The sequence below is a fragment of the Hydra vulgaris genome, chromosome 05 (genome assembly GCF_038396675.1).
Source record: "Hydra vulgaris chromosome 05, alternate assembly HydraT2T_AEP".
In the NCBI taxonomy this organism is placed as follows: domain Eukaryota; kingdom Metazoa; phylum Cnidaria; class Hydrozoa; order Anthoathecata; family Hydridae; genus Hydra; species Hydra vulgaris.
The window spans coordinates 1,783,091-1,805,712 of NC_088924.1; the positions used below are offsets into that span (position 1 = coordinate 1,783,091).

General features: G+C 26.8%; 1 protein-coding gene across 1 annotated transcript in view; it reads right to left on the reverse strand.

The window, feature by feature from the left end:
- LOC136080441 (very-long-chain 3-oxoacyl-CoA reductase-like) overlaps positions 1-21,843 on the reverse strand; it is a 48,854-nt gene extending 27,011 nt beyond the window's left edge. The window contains exons 1-2 of the mRNA XM_065797077.1: positions 21,683-21,843; positions 7,931-7,977 (exon numbers count right to left, since the gene is read on the reverse strand). Of these exons, the coding sequence (XP_065653149.1) occupies positions 7,931-7,977; positions 21,683-21,824 (189 nt within the window). The 5' untranslated portion in view covers positions 21,825-21,843. The remainder of the gene's footprint in view (positions 1-7,930; positions 7,978-21,682) is intronic.
- Positions 21,844-22,622: the final 779 nt, after the last annotated feature.

A 22,622-nucleotide genomic window follows, 5' to 3' on the forward strand; every position in this document is an offset into this window, starting at 1 on the left:
AAAACAAATTATATAAAAACTAATTAATCTAACTTTCTAACAATATTTACACATTTATATTTATAATTATTCAATTGTATTTATAACTCAATATTAAATCAATATTGTTTTATTTTCAGCTAACAAGATACAACTAAGATTGCACTTTAAACATTTGTCACTTTAACTATTAGTTATAAAATAAAAAGAAAAAGATTTTTTGTGACACACATTTGTGTGACAAAAAATACACAGATAAAGGTTTTTAAACTAAATTCATTGACTTTGACAGTTTTTAAAAAATGAAAAGTCAATGAATTTAGTTTAGTTTAAAAAAATTCTAACAAAAATCCTAAAAACTGAAAAAAAAATTGTTTTTAGTTTATAATCATTGTGAATTGAATTACATAATCTTCATATAATTTGAATTTGAACATTCAATATTAGTGGTTCAATATTAATTCAAAAGGTGGAATAAGTTGAAAAAACCTGGAACTAACCTGAAACTGGAAAAAAATCATCAAGTTTTTTGCACTTTTGTTAACATGTCACAAATGACCAAAAAAAGTGGAGAAAAGAAAAGACCTTTTAGGACTCACAAATACATATTTGGGAAAAATATCTAATTATTTTTTTATATAGTTAAAATCATATATCATTGTATTTATCATTTGAACAAGGCCCTCCAACCTGTGTCTTTTTTTTTCCTGGAATTAATATAACTTTTTTTGTTTGTTTTTTATTAAGTAAAGTAAAGAAAGTAAAGGATCAATTTCTATCAGCATATTACTCCATAAAAATAAAATAAAAACTGCTCAAAGATAGAAACAACTTGAAAATATATTGAAAATGGCAACAAAATCAACAAAAATATTCAGAAAAAAACAATTTACAGAAGATATCAACACAGTTGACAAAAAACTAACCTTTCCAAGAAGTCAAAAACAAACAATAAATACAAAGTCAGGAGCTAACCAAAATAAAGGTGACACTGACCCTGGTATAGCCTCACTCACGCTTGACATCTTGGTTGTATACCTTAAATTTAAAAAAAATGCACAATTTTTAGTCTTTAAACCTTCAGGAAATGTTAGGTGTATATTTTCATTTTTCTTCAAATTGTCTAATATTTAAATAATAAAATATGAACATTTGAAACATAATCTTCAAAAAATTTGAGATAAAGATCTACAACTTTTCCATCAGAAATCCAAAAAATATATATATCTTGTATATTAAGATGGAGCATGAAAAAAATTTACCAGCTGTTTTTCCCAACAAACTCGTTCAAATGAGTGTTCTTGTTAATGATTGTATCATCTCTAATCTCTGGTTTCTTTATTTCAAAATAAGAAATATCTGCGGGATGAGGATAATTAATAAGTTCCTGTACCATTTGGAATTTTCCTTCATTAGTCACACCTGGATCTACTAGTGATACAATAACAACATCTTCAGCCAAGTACCATTTATGCCTAAGAAGAAAAATTTTCAGACTTTTGCCTAGTATTTTGTCTTCTTCCTCTATGCTTTTGACTACTTTAATAGCTTTGAGATCATTAGATGGTGCCTGGATTTTGATTACTTCAGAAAACAAAATTGCAACAAAATTTATGCAATCTTTTATCTCCTCCACTGACATAAAATTCAGTTTCTTATGAGTAAGTTGAAGTATCAACAAAGACATCCTATTCGTCATAAATCTAGCTTCATGACAAGCAGGGGTTTGATGAAGGTAGAAATTTGGGACTTTATTACCCAAATAGAAAGAACATAGTTCACATAATTTTATTTAGCCTGGTTTCATATTGGAAAAGGTTTTCAGGGTCATTTAATCAGTATTCTTTAGCTTCTTGTGCAATCTGATGCATGTGAGAATTTTTTTAAAAAAAGTTGAAATTAAATCTGTCTTAATGAGTTAATATCTTCATTGCACACCTAAAATTTTCAGGCCAATTTTTTTTTAAATTTGAAAACAGTTGTTATTTTGGTGCCTTAGTTTTTCTTGTTAGTGCCTGCTTAGTGCAAGCGCTAACAAGTTGTTTAGTACAACTGATGCGTCTCTCATATATGTCGACAACATAAACGCCACATAATGTGCTTCCCGGCAACAGATCTACTTATAAGTTCAATATTCAGAATCTGTTGGCTAGTAATTTTTTTTTTTTTTTTAATGTAATTCACCTCCCGAAGGCCGATAAGGCCATTACAGATGAGGAGGATACTTGTGGTTATAACCCTCTCTCAACTCTATAACTCTGAAACACAAACCTTGATGAACAAGGCTGCTTCACAGAGAAACAAGTTGAGCGCGGTACTACCAAGGACATGGTGGAAATTGATCTTGGAACTGCTTGCATATGAAGCGAGCACTCTACCACTACACCACTACGGCATTTAACAAAATTTAACAAAGCTGGGCAACTCAGAAAGTTTATTTCATAAAAACTAACTTACAAATTATTTAGCTCATCATGCAATGACAGAGCTATTCAAAATGTTGAATTTGAATTGTACTTTGATTTCAAAATCACTCCATTTTTACAAGCCTTGTTCAAGAATTTTTCACACAGAAACTAGATAAAGCTTCATTAAAGAAACTACTTCTAACATAGAAAAAAATGTGTTTAATAAAACAAAATTTAAAAGACAATATTGACAGATGATTTGATGCTTTAGTATATCATGTGCGCTGTGTAAACCGTGTGCACTGGGTACATCATGAACACTGTGTACATTGTGTGCACTGTGCACATTCTGTGCACTGGGTTATAAAAACAAAGTTTAAGGTAATAATTCCTGCATTTGTTACCTGTTTTCAAAACAACTATATCAAAAGCTTCATTGTATTTGATAGGTACAAGGTCACAATAATAATCAAATCAAATGAACACCTGAGAAGAATAACACCAAATGGATCTTGAAGAAATACCATCATCAAGGGAGGTAACAAACTTCACTAATAATGACCACACAGTTTATGTATGTGAATAAAATGCTTAGAAAAAATTTTGTATATATACAAAATTTTTACTAACCATTTTTTTGCAAATACTAAGTCTACAAATTTTATCCAAAGCCACTTATTTAAAATAAAAAAACAAAGTTTAATATAATAATTATATATCTAATTATAAGTCCACAATAACAATCAAGTCAAATAAAAAACTAAGAAGAATAACATCAAATGGATCTTCAAGGGTGATAAAAAATATCAATGGTGATAAAAAAACTTCACCAACAATGGCCACACAGTTTATTTCTGTAAAAGGGATACAAAAATTGTTTCATTTTTTTTTTTTAGATAGCTCAAGATTCTACAACAATTGTTGTGGTTGATGATATAGATGTGGTAAAAACAGTATGGTGATATATGCTACATGCCAATGTAGCCACATCTATACCACATCTATACCTGCAATGCAAAAAGTAATGGCTGCAATGTTTCTGTACAACTTAAATAAGAAGTTTTATGATGTCATCTTTCTTAAGGCAGAAATTGTTAAAGTATTACAAAGTACCAATTAAATATTGAAAAAGTCAAAGAATTTTTACTTTTTACTAATGCATGAAAAGAATGTGATTTTACTTTATCAATACTTGGCAAAGAATAAGCAAATTTTTAAAATTCTGTTTATAAGTCAGAAAGTGTGAAAGAGACCTCCAAAATATTTATAGACTACTTGGACAACAGACAAAATAATCTGAAAATACTCAACCAAAGTGTTTAACAAACACCAAAAGACTCATCCAAATAAATGTTTCTTTTAAAAAAACTTTCATTTAACGATAAGCTTAGCTTACTTTATTTTTTTAAATAAACTGCTTTAAGTGGCTTTGCATAAAATTTAAAATCTTTGTATATCATTTATTCTTTAAATGATATATAAAAATTTAGCAAAACATTATTTACTTTGTCTTAGACATAAAAGTGATAGAATTTTTTTTTTTTGCAAATGCAAAAAAAAAAAATTTCTATCACTTATATGTCTAAGAATTGCTTCAATTTTACTAAAAATACAACCCATAAAAAATAATTAGTAATTTCAAAAATTATATCGCCATTTAAGACAACAATCAGAATTTTAGTGACAATTGGTTGAGACAACAAAGCCGCTTTGATACCTTGATGATGGTTAATAGAGTTTTCTTAAAACTTGGAATCCCAATGGACTTTTACTAGAGGAATTCAAAAAAATAAATTTAAAAAAATATATATAAAATAAATATATCAAAAAATATATAAGCAAAATGGAGGTTGTCACCAAAAATTTTTGGAAAAAAGTTTAATTCTGAATCATCATTTCATCTTTGGTCTAATGACTAGAATCATGGTTTGTCTCTTTAATATTTAATCAAATTCAAAAGATCTTTTCAGAAAATACTATTTCATTTTTAAAATATAAATTTTGCAACTCAAGACATTGAAACATCTTTAAAGAGATTTTGAATGATAAAAGTTCTATTTAGTGCCTGGTTTAGGACTTACATAGTTGTGAGCATAAAGGAGGGTTAAAGTGCAATTCCCTACCTCAACCCTGGATTTGAAAAAATAAAATAACTAAATTACAAAAAGGCAAAAAATTTATTTTAGCTAAATTAATTTTTTTAGTAAACAATAGTAACAAACTGCCTGCATTATTTAAATTTTAATCTGATATTTATGCTATATATGCAACCTGATTTTTTTGTGTGCGCAGACTTCGAAAATAAGCATCTACCACCCATCATACCACATAGACAAAAAATTGGTCTGTGTGGATGCATAAATTAACCAAAACCTATTATTAAAACATACAATATGTTTTTGTTAATTTAATAAAGATGCTTATTTCCAAAGTTATATGCCTAACTTTTACACACAACAATATCAGGTTGCATATATAGCATTTTTTTTTTTTTTTTTTTTTTAAATTAAGGTTTTAGATGATTGTCTAGAAGCAGCTTAAACGTTTTTAGAGATAACACTGATACAATGTCAAAAGGAAGAGAGTTCCATTTATTTATTATTCTTAGAGAAAAAAAGTTCTTACGTAAATTTAATCGTGAAGATTGTTTTTTTAGTTTATATATATGACCACGAATAATAAATTGTCTATCTATTTCAAAAAGACTTCTGTCACTATTGTTATTTTTGCACCATTTATAGACGTTGATTAGGTCTGCATGAAGTAGCCTGTATTTTACAGTTGTCATATTTAACGCCAACAATCTTTGTTCATACGGTAGATCATATGATCCATATAATTTCTGCAGGTTTATTTTTGTTATAAAGATTTGACCAAAATGTAGCTGAACTATTTTTGATTTCTTTTTTCAATTCTAATAATTCAATTCCTTTTATAAGTCTTTGAATAGTTTCATTTTGATCATGTATAATATCGGATAGTTCTGAACAGCTAAGTTTACCTTGCTTAATCATGAATATTGTTATGAAGTCATGTCGATTCTTTGAAATTAATAATGAATAAATAATATTAATGTAAAATATGAAAATAATAACAGGAATAATAATAATACTAATAGTAATAAAATAAAATTTACAATTTAATAAATCTCAAAGAAAAAAAAATATTTATTATGTTATATTTATTATGTTATATAAATTTTATAAAGAAACAAATATATATATATATATATATATATATATATATATATATATATATATATATATATATATATATATATATATATATATATATATATATTAAACTGACTAAAAATTAAATTGAGAAAAAAGAAAAAAAAAATGATATAGAAAAATAGAGAAGTTTATAAAAATTTGCAAACAAAATGAAAAGAAATAAATTTTGAATAAAGATTTAAAAAAAGAGTAATAATTATGTTTCTTACGTATTCAGAAAAAATATATATATATACGGCTTGTCACGTTGAATGCAGATGTACTCGAATTAAAACATCTCTTTAAAGATGTTTTCTTGAGTTACAAAATTTATATCTTAATCATTTTTCTGTTTTGGAATTTATTATTATATTATTCCATGTTTTACTTAGTTTGTTTTAGTATCAACACCTTTTTTTTATGACTTTTCTCTAATAATCCCTGAAAAAAAAATCATATTCTTCAAAACAATTAGCAAACACATTAACCACGATCTTGCCAATCTACTTCAGTGGCTGCTCCCTACCAAATTTTTTCTTAATTCTAACAAAACTGAACTTGTTAATTCAAAATCAAATCAAACAAAAATCAACACATGAACTTTAGATTAATATGACACAAAATCAATAATGTCAACTCAATTAAATATCTAGGTATCAAAAAGATTCTAATCTCTCTTTTTTACCAGTAAAGAATTAGCAGTAAAAATAAGCAGATAAAAAATTTTTATATCTTAATTTAATTTTTAAGAGATAGACAATCTATTTTTTTAATCTGAAAAAAGAATTTGAAAAAAAAAAATAATTCATCAAATTTTTATTTTAAAATCAAAATTTAATTAATGCAAACATAATTGTAACGATATATAGTAAAAATGAAAAAGAATAAAAAGTTTATCACCATAATTCAATTGCAAACAAAAGCAAGAAAAATAAATTAAAACAAAAAACAAAGAGAAATTATTAACTAATAAAGCTTCTTTTATTATTCAATTCATCATAATATCAACAAAGTTATGGAAAATTTCAGATGGAACATTGTTAAGCACATCATTTATTGCTTTAATTAATCCATCTTTATTTTTTCACGTTTCATCACTAAAGACTTGATTTAGTGATAAAATGTGAAAAAATAAAGATGAAAAAATAAAGTATATTTTTTTTTTAAATAACCTTCACAAAGAGCAAGCAAGTCTGGTGAATTTGGCATAAGGTAAGATTCAACTGATGGAAAGTTACTTCAAAGGCTATGAATACTTGTAAAAGATATATTGAAACAGTTAGGTGGTGGTGATGGCTTTTAATGTTTAGTATTTTTAGTTAATTATAAGTTTATTTCCTTTTATCTTTGCAAAAAAAAGCAAACCCTACAAGGCAACAGGTATGGGGCAGTTAGTACTGGGTTACATGATACCAGTAGCAGAGTGATAATCATCATACTGAAACTGACAGGACCACGATTAGGAAGTGCCGCTATATCGACTGAGGGTTTGGGATGGACAGCAATCTTTTTTTTTACTATTTTTTGTTTTTTCCTTCTTTTTCTCAAAAAAAAAAACAAAAAAAACATACTATAAAGATAAGCAAAACTAGTAAGCATTTGCTGATCTATACAAACTATATACTATAGTGTGTGTGCACGTGTGTGTATATAAATAAACTAATTTAGATTTCTACAAACATTATCCAATAAATATTCTTGAAAAAAATGAAAAAAAAATGAAAATTTCAAAAAATGTTTTACAAAGAGTTTCTACTAATAATTTATTTTAATTGTGTTTTTCTCGAAATAGGTAATAAGCATTTTAAGGCGTTTTGAAAAACGACTGCACATTTATATATGCTTATATATACACATATATTTAAGTATATGTAAACGTAACATGTAAATGTAAATATATGTAAATACATATATGTAAATGTAATTAGTTTTTACTGTAAATATGTATTCTTTTAACATCTGTTACAAATTATAGAACGGCGAATATTCATATGCCTAAGGGGCAGAGTAGCCACAAGTATGGCATTGACTGTGGCAGCTATGAAAGAATTTTAGATTTTAGCTAATGTTCTTGGTTTTTGACATATTACCATAAATTAGTAACTGATATTTTTTTTTTTAATTAACATATGGCAAAAATGGTTTGTTAATTTTTTTATATTTATTTATTTTTTTTTTATAACTAATCGCGATCATATTAAAAAAAATTTTTTTAATTTATTACATTAAAAACATGTTTGAAAAATTTTTATTTTTAGTTCCTTAAAATTTATAAACAAGTTAAAAATTCATAACAATAATAATAAATAAGTAAAATAAACTATAAACCTGTTTTGCAATAGCTTTACCAATACCGTCAGTCGCTCCAGTAATAACTAAATTTAATAAACTACTATTATTCACATTAAATATTATTATAATTTCTATTTTAATTACTGTAATCAAATATTTTCTTCCTTTTTTAAAATTATAAAATGTGTACTGTTTATACAATAACAAATATTTTCTTTTAAAATATATAAAAACAGCAATATTTTCTCAAAAAATTTTACATTGAATCTTTAAGTGCTTTAAATTTTGTGATAAATAATTAATTTTAGTAATGTTATCTTTTTACACAAAAGCTCTATGAAATCAAATAATGGAAACTTTATTTTATCTGTTATTGTCCACAGTTCAAAATCCACTGACAGTTCATTTTTGTTAGCCATTTCTTTCATTTTGCCTTCCTGGATCATTATTTTATATCAGATACTGTTGCAACTGACACTATTTTGGTTAGCTTGAATGATGAAATCTGCAATCATTCTCTGCTGCAGACAATCAATATAATGATTTCATGGTAAGGCTTTTCAAGGCCTGCAGCACTAAACATCAACTTTAAGTTTTGGTGTATTGTAGATACACACACATAAAATGCATACCTTATGGACTAGCAAGAACATAGCAGTTAGATTGAAAACTTTAAAACTTAAAGAATTTAATTTTATGGTCTTAGTACTTCATCTTTTATGCAGTATTAGACCTTGCTATGAGATTTTGTTAGGTAACAAAAATGCATAACCCTAATAAATGTAACTTTAACACAGCTTTGATATTTAAATTGCATCATTTTAAAGTACCGCATTGCAATTAAATTTATTTTTAAACTGGGTTAAAAATCACTCAAAAATAATTTAACAAAAATTACTGATAAAATCTAAATTAAGTAATTGAAAAACAATCTTATACTTAACATAATTTTCTATTTGTTTATTACAATCTATTTATTGATTTTATTTTTCACGTATTTAATGTAACAATTTAAATAAAGATTATAAACAATTTATATATTGATTTTATCAGTTACTAATAAGATATTTGTGAGCGTAATTTATGTTCATAAATAAATAACGTTAAAATTTACACAATAATGAATCAATAAGAAAGAAAAATTTTTTAAAACATTTGTGAAAAAATTCTCTTAAACAAAAACACTTCTATACGACCTAATATATTCTGAACAACGTCACATAAACAATATTAAAAAATAATTTAAATATATTTCAAATTAAAAAGTTTTTGCTTTACCAAACACTGCTGAACGTGTATGCAAGTTGCCATTTTGTATGTAAAATGCAAGCTGCGTAACGCTTCTTAAGAAGTTAGACAAAATATAATTTGCATTTACTACATAGAGATAACATTTTTAATATCTTGTTTTAATAACTTATTGCTATGGAGTTGAGAGTGCCGGAGAGTTAAATAGCAGTCTACGCAGCGGCTTTGGCCTTGGGGTTACAAAATAAATAACTTTTTTAGCTTTTTTATGCATAAATGGATTGCAGCACCATTAAATGCTTTAAACATATTTATTAATTAGGTAGCCCTAGTTCTCTGCAAAAAAAATTTCTCTTTCATATTTAGTAATATTTTAAAAACATTCAAAACAAAGCACTGTTATAAAATGATAGTCACTATTTAAGTTAATTTTAAGAGACCATTGAGTTGAGTGTATGTCACTGTTTAGCCATGACTGAGAAACTTAATATTAAGCGAAATAGCCATGTAGCAAAACAAAACTAATTTTGTTTAAACTATTTTTAAATCATAAAAGATCAAAAATTTTGAAATTTCTATTCATCGATGGATTCAGCAGCATCAAAAATGGTAAGGTATCATATTTCAATCATTTTTTTTACTAAAAATTAAACTATTGAATAAGTATTAAATATGAAAAAGTTTTGTTAAAAAAGTCTATAATTAAAGTTTTTTTTTCTTAATAGTAAATTAGCAAATTTTTATAAAGTTTCAAGAGATAAAAACGATTATATTAGAATGGCCTAACAGCTGCTCTTTTATTTCAAAAAAATTCAAATTTGTTAGAGATTAGGAATTTGTAAGAGATAAGTTAGTAAAACTGCAAACCATGATAACAGAATAGATATTTTTACTCTTTTACTATAATTTTAATTATTTTCATTTCGCTTGGATTTAAATGTTTTTGGATTCAAAAATAGTTAGGTACCAATATTTAACTAGTTTGTTCTGCAAGAACTTAAAATATAAATTAAAATTTATCACTACAAAATCCATTTTGACAGATATAGTAAATAATATATAAATTTAGGCTGAACATCACAATATTAAAAACCTAAGTTCAGAGTTAGCACAATGTCTGAAAGTGTTAAGTAAACTGCCACTGCATAACCCGCTGATTTTTTGGTGTTACAGAATTGATACTTTCAGACATTTGCAAATTCTAAACTTATGTATGATTATGTTTAAGTCAAGTTATACTATTTTGCAAAAAACATTTTTTAATTGGGGCCTGAAAACAAAAATACCAACAAAAATTGGCCTGCTTACCCTAAAGGCGAGCCCAATAAGTAAATAAATGTATTTTTTTTTTTAATTTATTTTATGCTAAATTAAACTCCATATTCAGGTTTTCAATTTTACGAAATAGTCATTTAGAGTTTAAAAGTTATGACCACTTAAAACTTACAACCTGCTCATTTTGGGGAGGGTGGAAACTTTAAAAGCTCATAACTTTTGAAACCAAAAAGATCATTAGATTAAATTTGAAATCTCTCCATGATTTTAGTGTGAGATAATAAAGTAATTTATTTCAATTTATTAAAAAATTTATTAGGGGCGAACGGGGGCAGACAATTTTTTATTAGGTGTTAGCTGAAGTGTTAAAGCTTTTAAGTTAATTTTATCCCAGCATGGAACTGAAAAACACTGAAATCCAGCACTGTAAAGTTTGTAAAAAATATGTTATAAAACTATATGAAAAAATAAATTTAAATTCAAATTAATGGAATTAAAAAATCATTGAATTATTTGTCAATACGTAATGAACCAAAAGTCTGCTATTAAATTGAATCTGTCACCATTTATTTCATCAAACTAGCTTATATCCGCTTCTGGGACAAACAGAACCAACTTGTCCAATTTGTTGGCATGAAATACATACAACCGAACAAGTTGAAAGAAAACATTACGTTTTACCTTAACCAAATGACAAAAGAAGAGTTGCTAAATGTGTTGAGTGAAATGACAATTGGGTGACTTGGCGCAAAATTTAGGAGTCAATTATAATTTAGTTTTTAATTGGGTTTGCAGTGGAAATCTAAATTTTATCAGAAGAGGTTGTTTTAAACCATAAAAATTTACTGAAGATCAAAACAAAAATATTAAGACAATTAAATATTAGTGTCAGCACAATAACTGCTAATTACCTTAAATGGGATGGATTATTTCAAAATGTCAAAGTTGTATTCCTAATTTATTTAGGTATTTCACATTTTTCACTGATATTTAACAACATTTTCATTTTACACATTTGTTTCCATTTATGTTTGAATGTTGATTGCAAATGACTGTAAAAGTCAATAAACAACCTCAAGCACAATAACTGCTAATTACCTTAAATGGGATGGATTATTTCAAAATGTCAAAGTTGTATTCCTAATTTATTTAGGTATTTCACATTTTTCACTGATATTTAACAACATTTTCATTTTACACATTTGTTTCCATTTATGTTTGAATGTTGATTGCAAATGACTGTAAAAGTCAATAAACAACCTCAAGCACAATAACTGCTAATTACTTTAAATGGGATGGATTATTTCAAAATGTCAAAGTTGTATTCCTAATTTATTTAGGTATTTCACATTTTTCACTGATATTTAACAACATTTTCATTTTACACATTTGTTTCCATTTATGTTTGAATGTTGATTGCAAATGACTGTAAAAGTCAATAAACAACCTTTGAGCTTTGAGCTTTTTGCTAAACACTCTGCACTTGTATATGGTAGATCAAATTTTATTATCTTATTATGCTTAATTAATAGGTAATACTCTTTAAAATTTGAAAAAAAAATTGAGGGGAAGGCTGGAGAATAAGCTTAGACAAATTTCAAATTCAAATTGAAAAAATTTAACTAATTTCTGATTTGGATGTCAATTTCAAATTCAAATTTTGTCAAATCTAAAAATCTAAATTCAAATTTGGTTTGCAGAGTTAAATTATGTAATACAAATTTGACAAAATTTGTATTACATATTGAAATACATATTGGAATTTAAAATTCTAATTTGTATTTCAAATTATTGAAATACATATTGGAATTTAAAATTCAAAATTGAATTGTATCAAATTTAGACATGGGCTTTATTAATTGGCAAACAACAAATTTAAGAGATATATGTCAAATAACTTTTATTCTAGTTAATAAATTATTAGATGTATCAAAGATGCTTATTGCATTTGATCAATTTTTATTTTTTCAAGATAATTTTTTTACACATTTGCAAAGTGCGCACAAATTAATGATAATTATTATGCAAAGATTTAATTGTGCAAATTTATGATAATTAGTACAACCTTTATATAAAAATTTATTTACTAATAAAAAAATGTTTAAACTTGAAGAAATTAAAATAAAATGAATTTTTTTAAAATATAATATTAAATATTTAATATTAAGTTAATAAAAGTATCATATTGTTGGTGTTGTTAAATGCACAATAACAAATGAAAAATATAATATTATCATATTTTTAATATTTAACAATTATAACAGATTATATAGAATTATTATATTTATTATTATTAAACATATTAATTCTATAAATTCTATTGGATTATTTATATTTCAGCAAAACAAAATATATATGTATATATAATTTCCGCACTTAATAGTAGTGCTGTTAGTATTAGTGCCCTTTCAAGCATGTTTGACATGTAACTTTTGGCATCCATTGCAACTGAGGTAATGGCGAGAAAGAGTGTCAGCACCTACGTAAACTTCAAATCATATAAAAATGTTAAACATACGAAAACATATATCTAGTTTTACAGTTTAACTTTCAATTGAAAATTCCATAGTGGCAACAATCCTTTATTTTGATCTATAGCATTTATTTCCTTTTCATGAATTCTTTCATTTATTAAATACAGGGCTCAAACTAAGTGTATCGCGATAGTAAAATGCTTTTCATACCTTCGCAATTAGTTTTTTCGTACAAAAATATTTTTGCAATTTGCTTATTTTTTTTTTTTTTTTGTTAATTTTTTTTCTTTCCTAACTTAACATTTTTTTGCATCCTTAAAAGTATAGAATATTTTTGTTTAAGTTTTTCATTAGGGGTCATAAAGTCATGAACCTCCAAGACATGTTGTGTTTATATTTGTGTTTACATGTTGTGTTTATAGTTCGACTCCCACCACGTCCCTGGAAGTACCGCGCTCAACTTAGTTTCTCCGCGCAGCGGCCTTGCTCGGCAAGGTTTGTGTTTCGGAGTTAAAGAGTTGAGAGAGGGTTGCACCACGAATAATAACTAAGAAAAAATAAAAAAAAATAAAAAAAAACAAAAAATGAGTAGCCTCCTCGACTGTAGTGGCCCCCCTCGGGCCTTGGGGAGGTGAATAATCTAAAAAAAAAAAAAAAAAAAAAATATTAAAGAGTGATAAAAAAAAATGTTTCGGCTAAACGTTTTTGATTAAAACAAAAGAATAAATGCATACCAACAAAAACTAACTTTTTTATTTTAGTGGAAGCTTGCCTTCTCCATTTTGCCGCTGGCCAAAAAGTTGCGCAAAAAATTGGAAACGTAAACAAACAAAAAAATCAATGACGTCACATACTAAAACTCTTGAGAATAAAACGCGCTTGAATAAATTATCAAGTCAAGTAGATTGTGGCATATAATATGCTGACTTTTTTCTACAACAAAATGGAGAAAGCAAGCTTCCACTAAAATAAAAAATTTTTTCTTAGTATGCATTTATTCTTTTGTTTTAATCAAAATAATATATTTAACATGCAAACAAACATTAATTCACTTTAAGGAAAATAAGATAATTTTTTAAAAAAGCTTACTATAGAAGAAAGCAATAATAATGTTTAAGCATGGTTTCTTTTATAGTAATTGCAAAGGCATTCATTTTAAGTAGGTTATTTTATGCCTTTGTAAACGCATGCAAAAATAATGCTATAGTAACTAATTGCTTTTCATTATAAATATGTGTTATTTATAATAAATAAAAAACTATCAATTGCTTATTTATTTGGAAAAAAAACTGCTGAACTTATGTAAGAAAAATGCTGAACTAATTTAAGCAAACGCCAACGTTTGTATAAAGTAAAAGTAAAGAAACGTGACATTGGTTTTTCTGTTGTGTTTTTTAACAAACATTCACATGTTTGCCAACCTGTTGATGACGCATTTGGTTTTAAAGAAAAAAACAAAATTAACATTTTCAAAACAAACCCATAGTGCTAAACTTACATTTAGTAAATTTTTTTTTTTTTTTACTAAAAAAATGTATGGTTAACACTAAGGATTTTATAAGCATTTAAACAAAAATTCTTTCTAGTGGGGTTATTCCATATCAAATCACCTAGATTTTTGAAAGTTCCCCAGGGTACCATCTCAGATTTGCTTTAAACTTTGACCACACACAGATCTTATGAAAAAAATACAATCCAGAAAATTTCAGCTTGATTGACCATTTTTGTTCAAAAGTTATGATTGAATTAAAAATGACCAAAATCTGAAAAATTTGAGTAAATTGGAGTTTACACAAATTTTTCGGATTTTGGTCAGTTATTTTTGATTTTTGACAAACCATAACTTTTTAAATAAAGATGGTGATCACCTGAAATTTTGTAGGGTAATAGTTTTTCACCCAGATAATCCATTATTGCAGTTGTTTTTAACTGATTTTTTACAGTTTTTGAGTTATTGTACCTTAAAGTTGCTAAATATTGCAACATTAATATTTTTTCGAACTTTGACGTGTTACAGTTTAATACCTACTTACAGAAAGTGGATTTTTTTGTTACCTTTGTGTACTTAGGGTCACCACTTGATAGAATAATCAAAATTATGCATTAAAAATTAATTTACCACATGCAGCAGCCTATTAAAAAATAACTTTTTTAAAAAATTATGATAAACTACATCAACTTTGCTGGCATAGAAAGTAGTGTAAAAAGTTGAAATAAATTATGAAACGCTTTAATGTTGAGGTACTATATATAGACAATCACCTAAAAAAATTTAAAGACCTATACTCTATCTTATGACATGATTGTAGTCTTTTGAGAGTGATGATATTTTTAAAAGGAGAACAAAAAAATACCACTTACCACATACAAAATTTATACCTCAAATTTTATATAAACTATACTGTAAAAAAGTGCATTCAAAGAGAAAGATAATCAGTTAAAAGAAAAAGTATGTATACATGAAACTAATTAGCTTATCTCTGACTTTTATAACTCATAATACTGTCATAGTCATTACTAGCAAGAATATAGTCACGAGCACTTATACTTTTAATCAATGGAACACTTATTTGACATATTATCTTGTCAAATGGAACCCAACACTGACTTGATCGTGCATCGTTTGTCCATTTTAAATTTAATTTGTTTCTTTGCATAAACTTCACATTAACGTCTTGGTTATCATTACAAATATCAACCACAAGCCCTATGTATCATTCATCCACAAGCCCTATGTACCATTCAATTTGAAGGATTTTTTAAAATCAAATTAACATCATTTAACACATGAGTATCATAGAGAGTATCACTAGATATTCTTCGTAAAAACAATTTCTCTCCATCTGGTACAAAACAGTGATAGCTTCTTGTTCCGGGAACTGTGCGCATCTCTTCATATCGTTTCTGAAAGTTAAAAGTTATTTAATGGTTATTGATATCATCACTTGAAAGATAAAATATGTTAACACCTTTGAAGTTTATTTGAGCCCATGTAAACAGATCTTGTGGTGTGAGAATCTGATTTGTAATTGCTGCTCGTAGACTAGCTTTTGCTGCTTCTCTTTTTATAGTACCTCCTATTCCATCACATGGACTTTTGCCATGTGACGTAGCAAAGAAGTGATGCTCAGCATTTATTTGGTGATCTACAATGTGATAAATTAAGTTTATTAGACATTTGTAGTTTTTATACTGTGACACAGCACCATCACTGAAGTATTCAACTTTATTCACTGCAGGTAGTTTGATTTTGAACATAGGGAGCAACTTTGTGAGAAAACAATGGACTGCTGAATGGTCATGAAAAAAATGGTCAGAAATGGAGAGCAATCTGATTCATCTAACTACCGTCCCATAAGTCTTCTTCCTATCATAAGCAAGGTTTTTGAATCTTTAACACTTAACAAACACTTAATTTCTCATCTTGAATCTAATAACTTACTTTCTGACCATCAATATGGATTTCGATCTTCTAGTTCTACAGCTGATTTGCTAACAGTAATAACAAATAGGTATTATTGTGCATTAGATGAAGGTAGAGAGGTTAAGGCCATCGCTCTTGACATTTCAAAAGCTTTTAATAAAGTTTGGCATGCTGGTCTTCTCCATAGGCTTTCTTCTTATGGTGTATCCGGCAACATCTTTAAGATTATTGAATCCTTCTTTTCCAATTGTAGTATAAAAGTTGTCCTCGATGGACAGCACTCTTCTTCTTATTCTGTAACTTCAGGGGTTCCTCAAGGTTCTATCCTTGGCCCTATACTCTTTTTAATTTACATTAACAATCTTCCAGATATTCTCACATCTAAGGTGGCATTGTTTGCTGATGATACTACCATTTATTTTTGTCGTGATAAGAAACCAACACCCTCTGATTGCTTGGAGGGGGCATTTGAGCTTAAAAAGGATCTCATTTTTGCTACAGCATGGGGCTCACAGTGGCTGGTGAACTTAAATACAGATAAAACTCAATTTTTTTCAGCCAATCGTTATTGCAATAATTTAGATCTTCCTATATTTATGAACGGTGATGTACTCGATGAGTCACCTACTCTTCATCTTCTAGGGTAAACTCTTACTTCCAATCTTTCTTGGAAACCATATATCAAATCAGTTGCAAAATTAGCATCTGCTAAGGTTGCATCTCTTTATCGAGCTCATCACTTTCTTATTTTGGATTCTATTCTCTATCTCTATAAATCTCAAATCCGGCCTTCTATGGAATACTGTTGCCATATCTGGGGCGGATCTTCTAATGATGCCCTTTTTCTTTTAGACAAGGTGCAAAAATGCATTGTAAACATAGTTGGACCTGCTATTGCAGCCAACCTCCAACCATTATCACATCGTCGCAATGTTGTTTCTCTTTCTCTTTTCTACAAATACTATAATGGGCACTGCTCTAAAGAGCTAGCGTTTCTTGTGCTATCTATTAAAACTCATTCTTGTGTTACTCGTCATTCAATTAAGTCTTATCCTTTTTCTGTGACTGTTCCTAAGTGCTTCAAAAACGCTTATTCGACTAGTTTTTTTCCTCAAACATCAGCTCTTTGGAATTCGCTTCCTTCATCTTGTTTTCCTGATTCATATAATTTGCAATCCTTTAAGTCCTCCGCCAATCGTTATCTTGCTCTACAATCTTTCTCTTTTCTCTTTCAGTAATTTCTAACTTTAATTAGTGGCTGCTTGCAGCCTTGTTGGAAGCGAAGATGTTTAAAAGAAAAAAAAAAAAAAATTAAACAATAGCATTCACATTTAGGGTGATCTTTTTCATCTTTGTAATAAACAGCAAATGAGTGTAAGGTAGCTTGATCGGCCTGCCAGTAAAACCCTTGTATAGTATCTTGTACAAGAAAACCATAGTTTTCTGCAAAATCCATCAGAATAATGCAGGTATATTGGTCTAATGTTTGTTTTGCCTCTGATAAGTAGGAAGACTGAGCTTCTTTGATAAAGTGGTGGTGGCAAAGGTCATATAAAGTTTCACTTAAAGTTTCAATAAATTTACTAATGCTTGTTTGGACTGTAATAAGTAAAAAGTTTTTAATTGACCAACTATCAGGAGTTAATGTTAGTAACTGAACTTTTTCTTCATTCAAACTGATTTTTACTTTTTCCTTTATTGCATCTAAAAGTTTGTCTAAATCATTACAGTTAGTCTAAATCATTACAGTTAATGCACTTTTGCTTTTTCTCAGATATTATTTCTTTTGGGTCTATATCCAATGCTGATGCTACTAGGTTTGTCATACTTGTTTCCAGTTTTTTAACTTTTTGCTTTCCATGTTCTAATTTGTCAAATTTACTTACATTTTTTAGAGGAGATATTTCCAGTAAAGAAGCACTCTTATTTAAAACTGTCTTATTTAGGTTTGAAGAACCAAACTCTTCATCATCAACATCTTTGTCTTCATCTTCTTGACTAAATTTTCCTGCAATTTGTTCAAGTTTGAATTCATTCAAAAAGTTAGTGCAACGTTTATGACCAGGTTTGATCTTAAGTTGACTTGCTGTTAAAATGTCGACTTTACACAATCCCTAAATAATTTTTTTCTTGTGGACTTTAAACAGATCACAGCAGTATTTTTGAAGTGCTTCATATCTAGAAATATAGGCTTTGTCATGGTGAAAACATGTCTCCTTATTTAGTTCAAAAGTGTGTCCAATTCTTTGAATTGGACACACTTTTGAACTAATATTAATTGAACTAAAAAAAAAAACACTTTTGAATTGAAAACTTCAACAACTGTGTTCACAATATCTTTTAGTTTTATTCTTCCAATGATTCTACAATAATATGTTTTGTCGCAAACTTCATTTAAAACTTTCCCCACACAACATTTCTCTGTCATTCTTTACTATTTTTTTATTTTTATTACTAATCTAAAAAGTTTTAAAAAGATATAAACATATTAAATCTCAAAGAAACTAACAAATATCAGACACTGATTATGACACTAACTATGTCATTAATTATTAGTACAAAATAAGACATTATGTCATTAAAAAGAAAACTGAATATATTCATTCACAGATAAATAAAAAATATACTACTGTCATCCCTATGACTTATTATTAGACTATAACCTAAGGCTAGCTCATAGTCTAATAACATTCTCCTTTTGAAAATATCATCACTCTCAAAAGGCTACAATCATGTCATAAGATAGAGTATAGGTCTTTAAATTTTTTTTGGTGATTGTCTATATATAGAACCTCAACATTAAAAAGTTTCATAATTTATTTCAATTGTTTACGCTATTTTCTATGCTAGCAAAGTCAATGTAATTTATCATAATTTTTTAAAAAAGTGATTTTTTAATAGGCTGCTGCATGTGCTAAATTAATTTTTAATGCATAATTTTGAATCCACTTTCTGTAAGTAAGTATTAAACTGTAACACATTAAAGTTCGAAAAAATATTTGTTGCAATATTTAGCAACTTTAAGATACAATAACTCAAAAACTGTAACAAATCAGTCAAAAACAACTACAATAATAGATTATTTGGGTGAAAAACTATTACCTTACAAAATTTCAGGTGATCACCATCTTTATTTAAAAAGTTATGATTTTGTCAAAAATCGAAAAAAACTGCTGCAAGCTCCAATTTGCACAAATTTTTCAGATTTCGGTCATTTTTAATCCAATCATAACTTTTGAACAAATTGGTCAATCAAGCTGAAATTTTCTGGATTATATTTTTTTCATAAAATCTGTGTGTGGTCAAAATTTAAAGCAAATCTGAGGTGGTACCTTGGGAGCCTTTAGGTGATTTGATATGGAATAACCCAATGGAAATAAAGGCCTAGGGTATTGTAGTTTTACAATCACTTATTCAAAGAGAACAAAATGTTATGACTGATCTAAAGAGAACTATGCAAATTGTTTTTTATTTTCTGGAGGGAAACGTTGTCATGATATAAACCTGTAAAACCTTATTTAAAAATTAAAAAAAAATTTTCTCTGAACTAATTGCATTTTTCTTTGACTGTTAATTTAATATGTTTTTTATTAATTTAAAGATCTTAGAATCCAAATGAACCCAAGTTAAAATGAGACAAAATGTGTTAAAATATTCAAAAAAAAAAAGAAAAAGGTTTTTAAGGATAATTAAGGTAAAAATTTCAACAAAATCATTGAAATTATTGAAACCGTTGAAATTATTGAAATCGTTGAAATTATTTTATTATCATCAATTATTATCAACTCATTAAAATATTTTAATTTTATTGTTTATCTATATATATTTTTTTTATTTTTAGGAATTGTTACAATACAAAAACCTATAAAACCTGAAAACAAAATTAAACACGTCTTGTTTGAAAATTCAAACAAGACGTGTTTTATTTTGTCGCGTTTCCTATTAAAGAAAAACCAAAAGCAAGTCAATATTTTGAAAAAAATTCTAAAATCTAAGATCTCAACATGAAGGACAAAAGTCATCCCAAGGTCATTTGTCAGATTAAAGTGTGGGCAGAAACAGGATCTATTTGTGAAATTATTCTGTCTTTTCTGTCTATTCTTGTCTATTCTGTCTGAAATTATTCACCCAACTCAAATATCAGCTCTCCAGAACTCGCACCAGGATCTTCCAGACAAGGCCAGTGCAATTGTTTTATCAAGGCTGTATGGGATCAAAAAAGACTGAATGATACTAAGAACCTAGTTAAAACAAGTGAAGAAGAGGATCTCATATAAGAAAATTAAACAAGCTAAGCACTTGAATATAATTTTGAAACTAATCCTGTTGATTCATTGGGTAAGATCCAACTTTAATTCAACTTAATTCAATTTTTAAATGAAATAAATTTTTTTAACTTAGTTTTTTTAATTTAGTTTAAATAAGATTTATCTTTTCTATTTTAAACTTAAACATATTTTGATGTCATTTGGTATCATTCAAATTAGAAGATGTTTATTCAAACAAAAAACAAACTGGAAAAGGTTTTTCAGAAGTTTCACAAAAGAGGTGGAAGGCCTTCACTTGTCACAACCAGGTCACCATTCTTCAAGCAGATTATCAAGTCCGTCTGAAAATTAATTTGGCTATAAAGATGTAATAAAAAATGATGAAGTATTTAGCAAGCAGTAATTTTACCTTCAACAATATAAATGAGGCAGCTTTTCCACTTAAAGTCAGCCAGTATATATATATATATATATATATATATATATATATATATATATATATATATATATATATATATATTTATATATATATATATATATATATATATATATATATATATATATATATATATATATATATATACATATATATATATACATATATATATATATATATATATATATATATATATATATATATATATATATATATATATATATATATATATATATATATGTACAAATATATACACAAGGAGGAACACATTATAGCTTCATTTTTTATAAGAAAAAATGCCATCTTTTTTGCAGATATTAATTGCATATAAAATTTAATTTAACTACGGGATATTTAAAAATATTTCTATTGGGGATAGAAATAAAAATAAAAGTTAAATCAAAAAAGTCAACAATCAACAGGTCAACAAAAAAATAAATTAAAACCTATAAGACTCATGAAAAAACTTTACATTGACATTAATACTAATAAGATACAATACCTTCACCTTTGCCAAATTTTAAATAATGTTTAATGCAGATATTAAAATTCTTTTTCTTGAAGAATGTATAAGAATTCAAGAACTTACTTACTTAAAGGATAACAATGACATTTAAAAATAATTTTAAACCATACACTCCAACATATATAACCATTTTTTACCTGCCCATTTTCCAAATTTTTTTAGATCAATTTTGAAGCCCCATTTTGGAAAAACATATAATCGACACATTAACCACAAAAACTGGCTCAGCGTAATTCCATACTTCAATAATAAAAGACTTCCTAATATTTTCCAAATCATAACTTAACTTTCCTGAAAAATACAAGAAAAGTTATTTAAAATTTAAACATTATTTTACATTTCATTGCGCAAAAATTTTTTTTACTTAAAAACAAATGTCTTTTTTTTTTTTCTTAGCAAGAGAGTTTATTTTGATGATATCATTCCTAGCATTAACTAGGTATTAGAGTGTTACAAAAAGATTTTTCCACTAACATTGTTTCTTATAAAGTACAGTAATATTTTCTTTTAACTTTTAACTAACATTGTTAAGGTGCAAAACACCTTTAAGGTATATCACATATCCAACCCATTTAAGGTAGAAAATTATACCTTCAAAGTTAAATACTATACTAAAAACATTGTAGTGTTATTTGCTACCTTAAGGGTGTAATGATCAACCTAAAATGGTATATTTTTTTACCTTAAGAGATAGGATATGTGATATACCCTTAAGGTATGGTATGTGAAATACCCTATAAAATATATATATTATTTAATTCTGCTTTTTTATTTTAGCGTCTCATTGTTATTTGTAAGGTGCTATTATATTACTGCTAATACTTTTTAAATAATTGGACCATTTTATTAATCCTCTAAAAAGATCTAAAAGGTTATTTCCATTATGGAAATCCTGTTTTTTTTGTTTTTGTTTTGTTTGTTTTATTAGGACAGTATGAGTTTAGATTTATTATTTTTCATTATAAGAATAATAAAAATCAAGGACTTCTAAAAAAAAAGCATCTCTTGCACAATAAATTTTTAGGCCAACTTATCATATTTTATCATATTATTATTTATGTGCTCTGTGACTATCCT